General features: G+C 35.4%; 2 protein-coding genes across 2 annotated transcripts; both read left to right on the top strand.

The window, feature by feature from the left end:
* The first annotated feature begins 3,220 nt into the window (after window positions 1-3,220).
* On the top strand, window positions 3,221-10,656 carry LOC113106437 (CTD nuclear envelope phosphatase 1A-like). Its single transcript, XM_026268358.1, has 7 exons — window positions 3,221-3,489; window positions 6,615-6,681; window positions 6,834-6,952; window positions 7,052-7,240; window positions 7,371-7,482; window positions 8,447-8,531; window positions 9,533-10,656. The coding sequence occupies exons 1-7, from the start codon at window positions 3,376-3,378 to the stop codon at window positions 9,591-9,593; spliced, it is 747 nt and encodes a 248-aa protein (XP_026124143.1). The 5' UTR covers window positions 3,221-3,375; the 3' UTR covers window positions 9,594-10,656.
* A 786-nt stretch (window positions 10,657-11,442) lies between these two features.
* Window positions 11,443-13,904, top strand: gabarapb (GABA(A) receptor-associated protein b). Its single transcript, XM_026268359.1, has 4 exons — window positions 11,443-11,646; window positions 12,651-12,729; window positions 12,964-13,082; window positions 13,175-13,904. Exons 1-4 carry the CDS (start codon window positions 11,557-11,559, stop codon window positions 13,238-13,240), a joined length of 354 nt encoding a protein of 117 aa, XP_026124144.1. The 5' UTR covers window positions 11,443-11,556; the 3' UTR covers window positions 13,241-13,904.
* Window positions 13,905-14,098: the final 194 nt, after the last annotated feature.

The following is a 14,098-nucleotide window of genomic DNA, read 5'->3' as shown; positions in this document are numbered from 1 at the left end:
CAGACAATGATCGCCATTCTGTGGCAAAGACCACAAGACGCACAAAGTCATGCTAGATGTAACATATGTGACCCTGGAGCCATAAGTCATAAGTAGCTGTGGTATATTTGTAGCAATAGCCAAAAAATATATATATTTTATGCCAAAAATCCTTAGGATGTTGTTATTCAATTAAGATATTTTGTAACTTTTCTACTGTAAATATATCAAATCTTAATTTTTTATTAGTAATATGCATTGTTTAGAACTTCATTTGGACAACTTTAAAGACGATTTCCTCAATATTTAGATTAGTGTACTAGTCTGATGCCAACAAGGAGGATCCAGATGATGATCTTAATGTGTAAATGAAGACAGCCCACATCATCAATAATCAAAGAGCCCCAACTGTATTCAGTAACATATATTAACATTTACATTTAGTCATTTAGCAGATGCTTTTATCCAAAGCGACTTACAAATGAGGACAATGGAAGCAATCAGAATCAACAAAAGAGCAATGATATGCAATGCACACATAGCAAGGTTTTTTTTTTTATTATATAATAGATAAAAAGAAAAGAAACAGAATAATAATATAAGAATATATAAACAAACTTTTATTTTGGATGCGATTAATTGTTTGACAGCAAAAGAAAACAGATAAAATAGAAATAGAATAGAGAGTGCTAGAGTGAGAGGGTCATGTTTTTATGTTAAAATAGATATAAAGAGAATGTAGAATATAATAAGAATAGAGAGAGCTAGTGTTCGAGGTTTTTTTGTATTTTTTTTTGTATGTTTTACAGAAAATTAGCAAACAAAATTAAAAACAAATAGAGTTTAAAAATAGATTAAAAAGAAAACAAGCAGATAAAATAGAATTAGAATAGAGAGTGCTAGAGGGCCAAATAAATTACATGGCACTTTATTTTGTTAATAATATGACAGGTAAAAAGAAAACAAATAGAATATATAAATAATTGAGAAATGTAAGTTTATTCTTTACAAAAACTTGCCACTTTTAGACTTGCCCTCTATTTACTGCTTGTTTACATAAAAAACTAACACTAGCTTCAATATTCTTTATCTATTCTATCTGTTCATTTTCTTTTTATTTACTAAACAATTAACAAAAGCAAAAAAAGCCATCTAACTAGCTTGATCTATTCCTTTTCAATTCTGTTTTCTTTTCTTTTATTATATAATAAAAAAGCCTTGCTACGTGTACTGCGTTAAGATAATAGCATTGCTCTTCTATTGATTCATTTGTAAGTCGCTTTCTGCTAAATGTAAGGAGTTTTAAAAAATATATATATTTTTTTTAATAAAAAAAGAAAACGAATAGATAAAATAGAATATTAACAGAGAGTGCTAAAGGGCCAAATAAATGAAATGACAATTGTAAATAAAAATGTAACTCAAGAGCCGAGTCCGTTTCAGTGTTAATTTCGTTGACTAAATATTTTCGTCATTATTTTCGTCACGAATATATTTTTGCAGACGAAAACGAAACGAAAACTAAAATAGAAGGCACTGATGGAGACTAAAACTATGACTAAATTGATTGACATTGTCGTCAACGAATAAAGGACGAGACGAAAATAGACTGTGACGAAAATCAAATCAGCAGACGGGAGAGATGCGAGGAATGAGCAAAAGAACCGGCAAAACAGAACAGACTGCATGAGAGAAGAGAACCAATCAGAGCCTGACTTATTGAGACGTGAAGCGAAGGTTTTCAGTTTTAATGAGCTCCCGGGAAGTCGGCATTCGAAGAGGTGATAGGGACTTTAAGCAACAGCCTCTGGTGGAACGGCAACGCCATTCTGGCGTTGTATTGCGCCTGCGCGAATTTAACTGCTACTTTGTGACGTTCTAATTTAACGGTCTACTACGGGAGAACAGCTGATTTGCCGGAGTCGCTACAACGTGAGAGGTTAGGTAAATAAATGTTATGTTTTTAGACTTATTTACATCATACAATATTAAAAACTCCTCTTCTGACAAAAGATTGTCATTTAACGCCAAAAGCAATCATTCTCTTGCTTTTTTAAATTATATATTTTTTTGGATCTCAATAAATGAATTAATGCTGCGTTGCGCTGTTCTGTTTTACCGTTGCTTAGTGACTTTTACGTTCTTGGCTACAGGTGTGACGGCAAACTTCCGGTCGCTGTAGCCGTTCCATTCGCAGCTGTTGCTTAAAGTCCCTACTGTCTAAAAGAGCGACAAAATGTCCACAGCTCACTTCACGTTTGACGACGAACAAAACAAAACAAAGTGTAAAGCACGCAGAGCGCTCATTCGTGGCAAGAACACAACCAATTTGAAAAGACATTTACAGACGAGCCACCCGGACATTTTCTCAAATGTAATTTTACAACGATGTTCTTTTGTTTATTGAGCTAAGCAAAATTGGAATAGTGCAGTGTATAGATGTTGTAGCATTAAATATTACGAACTGAAAAGTACTGTAAAATAGCCCCTTCTTCAAATTAAGATGCGAGCACAATACTAATACGTAATATCATGATAAATACATTTGATTAATACTAATGTTTAGTATATTTTATAATGTTCTACTTGTTGACAATATCACAAATATTTCTATATTAGTCATGTGAAACATGAATGTTCACATCCTATCATTATACATACAAATCTAGCAATATTGTAGTATTTAAAACATACAATATTGCTAGACAAATGAATACCTTATAAAATCTTGTTACTTTTTTTATCCACCCAACTTATTAAATATTTACTTTAAATGTATGCACTTATTGTTCAGCTCAGCTGTAAGCTTTAAGGTCCTGGACCTAACGTTATTTTTCTTTTATTGATGGTCAATTGGCAGCTAGTTATTGTTTACATTATCATGACAGTGTTTGTTGCTGCATAAAAGCTTTTGAATTGAAATAAAGACACAGTTGTGTTGAAATAAAGTTGAATTTGTGTTTTATATATTTTGGTTAAGTTTGTTTCCTATACCAGCTGTAAAAAATTGTCTAGTAAATCTGTTATTGATTTTAGTCTTATTTTAGTCGACTAAAATACCAAGCAATTTTAGTCGACTAAAATACCAAGCAATTTTAGTCGACTAAAATAAGACTAAAATTAAAACAATCAGATGACTAAAACTTGACTAAAACTAAAAAGAATTATAGTCAAAAGACTAAGACTAAAACTAAATTAAAATTTCGTGTCAAAATTAACACTGGTCCGTTTGAAACCTCCGAGGCCACGTGAGCACGAACTTTAGGTGCCTTCACGGAAGTGACGTCAGGAAGCGATGGCGGCCCGTGCTGCTCTCCAGTGTCGGATTTAAACTGTATTTAGTGACGGTGTTGCTCGTGTCTCCGGTGTGAATCCCTCCTCTCGGACTCCAGGGTTATGGTGGACATGATCAAGACGCGCCAGTGTCTGCTCGGCGCGCGCTCCTTCCTCGCACTGACCTCCAGAATATGGAGCTTGTTCTTGTACATCCTCAGGAAGCACATACGAACGGTGAGTTAATCACCAAAACAGAGACTTTTACACCTCTGAGCTACTTCTGTTGCATGACATGACTCTGAACTCTAACCCAAGTGTCTAAAAAGAGACTGCAGACACCTGCCTGGCTTCTTAAACCGTCAGTTTGTTCTCAAACTTTTGTTTTAATATACCCACATGAAACATACTAGTGTTTTGAGCAATGCTACAGTTAAGTGTGTTATCCTGTATGTAGTATAGTATCACAGTGCTTTGTTAATGCATGCTACAGCATATTGTAGTATTAGCAAGCTGATAAACTTTAATAAATACTGTAGTATACTTTAGTTTTTGCTGCAGTGTATTGTTAGTAACATTAATTTGTTTATATTACTATAGTTGTTATTTTACCACTGCAACTGACACATTTATTCAAGTACTTTACTATAGTATGCTTTAAAAACGCTAGTGTTTAATATAGATCTCTATATTATTATTATTAATATTTTTTTATTGTGGGTATGTATCCTTTAACCCTTTGGGTGTCCATTAAGACCAGTTTGTTTCGTTGTTAACTACACAATTAGAGAAGAGCAATGACTTCTGCTGGTTGTGAATAATGTTAGACTGACTTCATTCATTTACAAACGGATGCTGCAGGTTCCTCAGCTTCTAAAATTAGCTGATGTGACACTTTGCTGTGGGCCTAAAGTGTTAATGGACAGTCGAGCATTAACCATTAGAGTACAATAACACTTACCAGCAAAATTAACATAATTACACAAATCAGTAGAAAGTTTCAGTATGGAGCAAATTCAGGGTAAGATATGATTTGGTCCCTAATAATGTCCAAATAAATTAAATTAAATGTCTTTAATAATTTAAATTAAAATATTATGTATGTTAGTAAATATATGTTAGAAAATAATTTACCAAAAAAAAAAAATGTTTGTTTGTTTGCTGGCTTTTATTGTATTTATTATACTTGTATTTTTTATTGTTTTTGCCATGAAAATAGCCTAAGATGCTGACATGGCATTAAATTAAAAATATACTTAATATATAACTAATTAATATAATGGCAATATAACACGTGGCCCTTGAGCACAAAACCAGTCTTAAGTCGCTGGGATATATCTGTAGCAATAGCCAACAATACATTGTATGGGTCAAAATTATCTACCAAAATCAGTAGGATATTAAGTAAAGATCATGTTCCATGAAGATATTTAGTAAATTTCTTACTGTAGATATATCAAAACTTAATTTTTGTTTAGTAATATGCATTGCTAAGAACTTAATTTGGACAACTTTAAAGGATATTTTCTCAATATTTCGCTTTTTTTTTTTTTTTTGCACCCTCTGATTCCAGATTTTCAAATAGTTGCATCTCAGCCAAATATTGTCTGATCCTAACAAACCATACATCAATGGAAAGCTTATTTATTCAGCTATTGAATAATTGACACCAAGACTGGTTTTGTGGTCCATGCTCACATATGTGAATGAATATCCAATAGGTTAAATGTTTTTCAGAAGTAGCTGATAACTGAATTTCATGCCTTAGCTTAGAGTATGTAAACACTTGGGTTTGGAAACCATGCTGTAAGCCGCCTGTGCACAGCAGGCTTTGGCAATCCAGTTGTATAATAATCTTGGAGATGATCGTTAAGGCACAATAATAAAGGCATTGCTTGTCTGGGACTCTGATCTGGGCACTGGAGGAGCAGTCACTTCACTAAACACACTTTACAGTCACAACATTATGAATGAGGCCTAAATCAGGTTGGGAATAAACTGCCCCCTTCTCAAAGTCACCCTGGCAGCTTCCCTCAGCTGTGCTCTCCCAAGTTCCTCTGACACTGTTAGACAGCTGGGAGGGCTAAAGATAGCTCAGAAGAGAGGGATTTGGAGAAAGAGAGGAAGAGTATGCTCATTGTGGCCGAGGCGAGGGTCTCGCAGCTCTTAAAGGGGCAGCCGTCTGAGTTCGAGCTCAGGTTCGTTCCAGATGGATGTGTGTTTGAGTAAGCTGCTAAATGACCAGTTGTGAAAGGGCCAACTCCACAACAGCTCTTACGTTTGTTTTTATTACTTCAGGGTTCCCACTGTTACAGAACATTTTAGCGACACACTAGCCGTAGCAATTTCTGTAGTTAATATTAATGATCAACCAATATAAATGATGAATATTAGTATGAATGCACTTGTCAGCATTTTAAGTGGATCAAAATCTTTCATCAAAGTTGTCCTAAAACCTAAACCACAATGCATTCTTGTCTTCCCCTTCAAATGACGACTACTGTATTTAATAGCATTTATTTAAATGTCAGTAGTAATTATTTATGCTTATCCAATACATTATTATTGTTGTTGTTCATTTTTTTTAATGCCTTCTTATATCCTGATATCTGGAGTCTGAAGTACCCTTATGCCAATATATCAGTTTAATAATCATATCTCATTAAAATATGACTCATTAAAACATTGTAAATCTTTATAATTAATATAAATTCAATATTAACTAATAAACATTTTGTAAATATTAATATTAACAAATTAAAATGGCAATAGTAAATATTATCAATTAATATTTATTATTATTATTATTATTATTGATTCAGATTTATTTATTTGCTGATGCCTATTCTAAATCCTGATATCTAGAGAGCAGTCCAGATAAATTAAATATTCAGTTATTTAAATTAAAATATTGTTTAAAAAATTTATATATATTACACATTTGTTTGTGTGTATATATATATATATATATATATATATATATATATATGTATATATATATATATATAAAATATTAATAATATTATTATTATTTATTTTATTATTATTATTATTTTTTGAAACAGTAATTTGAATGATCCCTCAACTGGCCAGTTATGGATTGTATTTATATTTACTGTATGTTTTTTTTTTTTCTTAATCTAAATTCTGGGTCATGTAATGTGTTGTTTAAACGTCCTTTATTCACTTGTCTTTAAAGATGAGTGGGTTTTTAATATGTTTTTAGTAAAAATGTAAAAAAGTTTAATTAAAACCAGTGTAGCATGTTAAATGAACTGTTAAAAGCGTGTTGATTGTTGTCTTCTGTATCATACATGTGTGCTGAGGTGTCTGTGTCCTGTTCTGTCTCCTTCCTGTTCTAGATAATCCAGTATCAAACAGTGCGCTACGACATCTTACCATTGTCACCTCTATCCAGAAACAGACTCGGTGAGTGTTTCTTTTCTTCCCCTCGAGTTAAAAGTTAGTGGTATGACAACAGAAAGCCTGATCTGGGTGTGAGTGTGTCTTTGAGACCGCTGTTTGTTTGCAGTGTTTCCAAATGCTGATTGAGTAACACAGGAGTGTGTGTTTCTGTTCAGACGGCGTGAAGCGAAAGATCTTAGTTTTAGATCTGGACGAGACGTTGATCCACTCGCATCACGATGGCGTTCTCAGACCTACGGTGCGGCCGGGAACACCGCCAGACTTCATCCTCAAAGTAAGGGTTTGCTACGTTTGACGCTTTAAAAATGCACATACAAAGGTTACCACGCTCAGCGAACACCTGGAAATATCTGTTCTTGTTGTTGTTTTTCAGGTGGTGATAGACAAACATCCGGTGCGATTCTTTGTGCATAAAAGGCCTCATGTGGACTTCTTCCTGGAGGTGGTCAGTCAGTGGTATGAGTTGGTGGTGTTCACTGCTAGTATGGAGATCTACGGCTCTGCAGTAGCTGATAAACTGGATAACAACAAGGGAATCCTCAAAAGAAGATACTACAGACAGGTGACCGCTAGAACTCTTGAGGTTTCATTTCGCATCAACATTTGCCATGAGAAGAACGAAAATGGAAGAAATTAGTAAAGGATATGCAATTTATGTTTTGTCGTCTTTGTGTTGTCTTTATCGTGTGCAGCACTGTACGCTGGATTCAGGTAGTTATATTAAAGACCTGTCCGTCATACATGCCGACTTATCAAGTATAGTCATTCTTGACAACTCGCCGGGAGCGTATCGCAGTCATCCAGGTAAGACCAGGATTAACGTGTGTTTGTGTGTGTGTGAGCGGTTGTCCAGCTGGTCTCTCTGCATGATGTTTATCATGTTTCATTATCACAGCAATGTGAATCATAAGCAAACATCAGATGTAATACAGGTTTTATATGTTATATTATGTAGTCATATAAAGACAACATTACAGAATTCAATTAGTTTGGATAAAAACAAAGCCCCGTAATAATTTTACTCTCAGATGCATGACTTTATGGAAGTATATTATAATGCTGGCTTTAAAAGGATCGATCACATGAATCTAATGTTGAGAACATCTGAACTTTAGGTTGCTAATCTACTTAAAGGGGCATGAAAAAGTTTTTTGTTCTGGTCAATTCCCGTCCTGTATTATTCTTGGCACTAAATTAATTTATCATGGTTATCAGGAATGACGTAATGGAATGTGATCTTTGAAGACTCGTTAACAATATTTTAATAGTAACAAAAAAAAGACTGCAAATTATTATTATTATTTCAGTATTTTACACTCTTTTTTACAATTGATGTACAAGCATCAAAGTTTCCCTCAAATGCACACACTGCAGTTCACTATTTCATGCAACAGGCTCACAGCCTTACACCAATATACACATCTTGTGATAGCTGTCATTTATAGCACAAATTAAAGCATTTGCACTCTGCATTGAAAATATATACAGGGTTTCTGTAGGTCTTAAAAAAATCTTTTTCAAAATTTCCCCTTGCCTTAAAAAGGTCTTAAATTCATAAAGTCATGGCATTAAATGTGGCATGCACTGCAATAAGCAAATATCCTCAAAAAGCTAAACATTATTAAACCAAGATATGCATGAAATAAGAATGAAAACCAGAAAAATCTGATTTGCGAGATGTAAAGTCACTACTGTGGAGGGGGGGATTTTTATAAATATGTGATGATTTGTAAAAACAAATGTCCTGTTTTTGTTTTTTTGCCTGTAGATAATGCAATACCTATAAAGTCGTGGTTTAGTGACCCAAGCGACACAGCACTTCTTAACCTGCTGCCCATGCTGGATGCACTAAGGTAAAGAGCTAAAAAATTCAAAACATGCAAAAATGTTTTTTTTTTTTAATGGTGTTAAAGTGTTAGTTCACCCAAAAAATGAAAATTAGCCTGTGCTTCACTCACCCTGGAGGCATCCTAGCTGTATATGACTTTCTTCTTTAAGACCAATCCAGTCGGAGTTAAATTAAAAATGTCCTGGCTATTCCAATCTCTATCATTGCAGTGGGTGGGTGTTTTTGTTGAACAGTCCACAATACATAAAAAAAATGTCATAAAAAGTGCGTGCATTCGTAATAAAATGTGCCTCACACAGCTCCGGGGGGTGAATGAAGGCCTCCTGTTGTGAATCCATGCATTTCTGTAAGAAAAATATCCATATTTTATGTGTAATAAACACTTTTCTCTCACTTCGTCTAGCTTTCATAAGCGGAAGTAGTTCCGGCGGATGACGTAGTCGTCATGTGATTAGTGACAAGCGCAGAGACAGAAAACAAAACGCCGGTCATGAATTAGTACGAATAAGTATGAATAATAATAATAAATTAGTATGAATAAGTACAAACCGAGGATTTGCAAAGAAAAATGATGATTTTTATATAAGCCAAGGGAGTACTGGTTTCCAAAGAACGGACATCATCTGCTGGAACGCTTGTGAGAGAAAAGTGTTTATTACGTTTGAAATATGGATATTTTTCTTACAGAAATGCATGGATTTGCTAAATGAGGACTTTATTCACGCCCCGGAGGCACGTGAGGCATGTTGTATCACAGATGTGCACTGTTTATTTGACGTCTTGTGGACTGTTGAAAAAAAAAAAAAAAAACACTCACTCACTGCAACGATAGAGCTTGGAATAGCCAGGACATTTTTAATATAACTCTGACCGGATTCGTCTGAAAGAAGACAGACGTATACACCTGGGATGCCTCGAGGGTGAGTAAAACGCAGGCTAATTTTCATTTCTGTGTGAACTAACCCTTTAACTTGAACCCCACTTCACTGTGTGCTCTCTTCTCAGGTTCACAGCAGACGTACGGTCCGTCCTGAGCAGGAACCTCCACCAGCATCGACTCTGGTGATCATCCGGCCGAGGGCTTTCCTCAAGCCCGCTCTTCTTTTTAGTTTTTTTCCCAACTGCTTCCCTACGTGACATCTGCCTGTCCGTTCTCCCTCGACTCTTCACCTCTCAGAAACGCCCTTATGTAAGGGCCACAGGGAGCAGAGTCTGTCCCGAACTCAGATGGGATGGAAAAGGCAAAGTCTTTGGGAAGCTTTTTCCCTCCGTTTTTTTTTTTTCTTTTCCCTTCTTTGAGATGGAGTCTCTGCCTTACAGCTCTACCTGTGCTGATCGCGTGTGTGAGTTATGTTTGTGGTATGTGTGTATGAGGACATTTGAAGATATTTGAGGCAAGAAAACAGACCTTTTCGTGACTCCGCTTGGGACGTCATACCTCACTTTTAAAGGTGGAGATCTGCTCATAACTGGCCAGCAGCACTCTGCACATCTAATAGAGTTCACTGGAAAACTCTTGTTGAGATGGATTATGACGGACTGATGGACTTCAGGGTCATCATGGTAGAGTTGTATATGCTGTTATTAAGGTACAGTCTTGGAAGACATGGGGTTTTAATGACTTCTCAATGGTAGACCTGTCCAAATTCATGGATTATGTGGCAGATTCTTAAATTTTATTCTTTTGGTTAGTTCTCATCCTGTTTTATTCTGGGCAGTAAATGAAATTGTCATGATTATCAGGGAGGATGTAGTAGATACGAGCTTTGAAGAAGCCAAATGACAGATTTTAAGCCTATCTGCTCTGATTCTTCTCTACAGAATGTATGTGGTAGGTTATGAAATCCTACCACTTGGACGCCTTTTTACAAATGTGTTTTTTTTTCTCTATCTCCTGAAAGTGTAATAATGGCAAGACTTGAATTTATAAAACTTCATTGTATTGAAGAGCCGACTGAGCAACAGACACCTTTTCTTTTCTTTACTCAAGGCTATGGTGGTTTTTCTGCACACTTCAGATAATGTCAGTTCTGTTCTCATCAATCTAACACTTGTCGAGTCTCGAGGCAGCTTCCTGGGACACAAGTCCATAGACCTGTGCACGTTTCTAATAAAAACGTGTCACTATACTATGGGTTCAGTTTTCTTTTAGAATCTTATTTAACGTTTAATGGACCAGTTGCAGAAATAATTTTTAATGCTAAACATTCTTTAGGCAAAACATATTTCATTCCTCTTGATGCAAAAAAAAAAGTTTTTTTTACATAAAAAAAACGAAACTAAACGAAAACAAAATAGAATAAGTTTGTTTTAGGTTTAAACTTGTTTTAATGTAGTTTCAATTTAGCCTAAAAACAAAAATACGGGAAGGTAATTTGTTGTAGGGGTAATAAAACCAATATATTAAGAAATCCTATCTTACAAAATTTAAATTGTTTAGAATTCCTTTCTAAACCATATGTATATACAAGTAATCTTGTTTTATGCGTATCATTTATTTGTAAAGAATATGTTCGGTATCCTCACTTTACGAGCGAAGCGATTTTTTTTTCTTCTCTCTCTCGAAGATATTTACATAAAGGGTGTACATAACCTTTGTCACATTTGCTCCAGGGTTTTAGTATGAATTAAATTAGTTTTATTTTACGTTTTATTACATCATTCGAGTAACATTTTTAAAAACCCATCTGCGTCACTTCGGATACCGGAAGTGAGGGCAGATGGTCATATGACTGACCGCAGCACCGCTCGTATAACTGCGTGAGCAGAAAAAGTAGTCCCTTCTTACAAACACAGCATAACGCGATATCAGAAACATATTTGGTAACTGTAATAAGCCTTGTATAAAATATTTCAAATCGTTTTTCTGGATGTGTTATTTTCGGGAAAATGCTATTTTAAGTTGACAAAAATAATGTAAATATAGTGTGGCGGTATCAATGCGCAGAAGGGAAGCACAACAGCTGTGTGTGAAACGCTCGGTTACGTCCCTCTGTTTCTAAGACTAATTTACTTTTCCTTTATCAACCATGAAGTTTCAATACAAAGAAGAGCATCCTTTCGAGAAGAGGCGATCGGAGGGAGAGAAAATCAGGAAGAAATATCCAGACAGGGTTCCTGTAAGTCGGTTTGATATAACGTAAACAGAAGCTAGCGCGATGATGAATCACAACAAACAAGTAAAGCGCGTGATGCATCTCCACGATTTAACCGATTCGTCCGTCTTAAAACAAGCTCGTCTTGTGTTTATTCGGGTTTATCTTTAATAGCATGTGAAGGGCGAAGCTGCTGAGGGCCTTGTTGACCTCTCAGCTTCTTTATTATGATTTAAATAACATGCGCGTTCGTGTTATGGTTCCTAAGAGCGTATCTGAAATCAGTCTTCAAATCGGATCTGCTTAGAAAGACGAACAGTTAAAGATTTGTTCAGGTGTTTTAAATTGACTGATCTGATTTTGTGGGGTAAAATAATACATGTAGGACCATGTGGAAGTGAGGATTCCTGAAATAGCCTAGATGTCCTTCAGTCAACATGTTTACATCCACAATATACATAACCTAACCAAAAGATTACTGACCGCTTGATTCGGCTGAATCAGTTAACACAACTGAAACACGCAATTTCTTACAAACATGAATTGAAGAATTCAGTAACGGGGCAATTTTATAAGATATTTCATACTTTTGGTGGCATTTTCCTCAAGTCCTGGCTAATTTCTGACCTTCCGATGGATGTTTTGCATTTGGGGGAAAGCCCTGAATAGTAGTTTTAAATAGTCATGGGTCTGAAGTGTTATCTTGTTCCTCATCTGCAGCCTAATTATCAAAAAATAGCACAGCTTTTCTCAGATCCTCTTTGCTCGGAGTCAAAAATCACACAAAGTGAAGAGTAAAAAGGAATTGAAAGTAAACCAGTGGTTTACCCAAGAAAGAAAATTAGCTGCAAATTTCACCCTCAGACAATCCAAGATGGAGATGAGTTTGTTTCTTCAATGCTACAATTCTCCAAATCTGATGAAGATGAGCACACTGTCAGCTGAATATCACTCTTGGGTGAACGTTTTTTTTTTTACCGTACACTACATTTTCTACACTTACAAGTGTTTGTGTGATTCTGTGTCAGGTAATTGTGGAAAAAGCACCTAAAGCCAGAATAGGTGACCTAGACAAGAAGAAATACCTGGTGCCCTCTGACCTGACGGGTAAGTGCTTTTATGACTATATATATATATATATATTTTTTAAATGATGTTCATTTTAAATGATGCTGATTGTATTAGAATATATTATTATTATTTTATTTTGACCCTCTTACTGTAGCACTCTTTATACTAATTCTATTCTTAAAAAAATAAAAAAACTTGCCCCTTTTAGACTGTTTGTTTATCAACTGCTTGTTGTCCTTTTTTTTTTTTTTTTTTTTTGTTTTTTTTTAGTGGGCCAGTTTTACTTCCTCATCCGAAAGCGAATCCACCTGCGAGCCGAGGATGCTCTCTTCTTCTTTGTAAACAACGTCATTCCCCCAACCTCCGCCACCATGGGCCAACTGTACCAGGTCTCTCTCTCTCTCTCTTTCTTTCACTCTGATTAGTTTGTCAACACCAAAATCAGTTTGTATCTCTTATAATTACACTTTCTCACACACAGGAACATCATGAAGAAGATTTCTTCCTTTACATTGCCTACAGTGACGAGAGTGTGTATGGAGAATAAAGCCAAAGAGAAACGACCCTCATCCTCTTCCCCTCTCTCTCTCTCTCTCTCTCTCTCTCTCTCTCTCTTCCTTTTAAATCAGTCTATAGACGTCATGCTGGCAGCCTAGAGCTCTCTGCACTGACGCATAAGATGCACTTTTTTATCACTTTGGGTTTGTCATATCTTCTCTCATGTTTCTATCCTTTGGTCTGACAGTCATTTCTGATGTTTATTAAGAATTCTCCGAGATGCCGGTTCTTACAAAGCTCTAATGCTATGAAAATGCCACTGATACTGTTACAGTTCGAATTGATTTCTGCTTGTATGCAGTTGTGTATCCGTTAATAACATGCAGACCTTTCCTAGTCAAGCTCATTTCACACATTTCTGGTTATAAATGAACGTTTGCTCTTCTAGTTGGTCTCTTACTAGCACTCGCTGGTCAGTCAGTCCAGAAATGGGACTAAAGTGTATTCTGTTATCAGCTTAAGTCTAATATGCTGTTGTTACCTTGATTTGCTTTTATTATCATACCTAAATGAATGTAGATGGGTAGCTTTATTTTAAGTTGTATATCTGAAGTGCAAGTTTTATTTGCAGTTAATTTTTTTTTTTTTATCTTGGTATTCAGTTGTATTTCTGGTACCCCTGACAATGACCTTATAAACCAAGTGCACACCAATTTTGTCTGTTGTCATTTTATCTCAGAGCTGGTGAAATAAACCGCTTTATTTAAGATTTAATATGGATGTGGATGGAATCAGCAGTGCAATAATTAAATTTTCCACAGCTACTGTGTCCACAATTGTAGGATTTTATTTATTTCCTTAAGTCTCAGTTTGTCCCAACTGTGAGAAGTACTACATATACAAATAC

This window comes from Carassius auratus, chromosome 7, assembly GCF_003368295.1.
Source record: "Carassius auratus strain Wakin chromosome 7, ASM336829v1, whole genome shotgun sequence".
Lineage (NCBI taxonomy): Eukaryota > Metazoa > Chordata > Actinopteri > Cypriniformes > Cyprinidae > Carassius > Carassius auratus.
The sequence above is the reverse complement of the archived record's forward strand: the minus strand, read 5'-3'. Positions and strand labels throughout refer to the sequence as shown.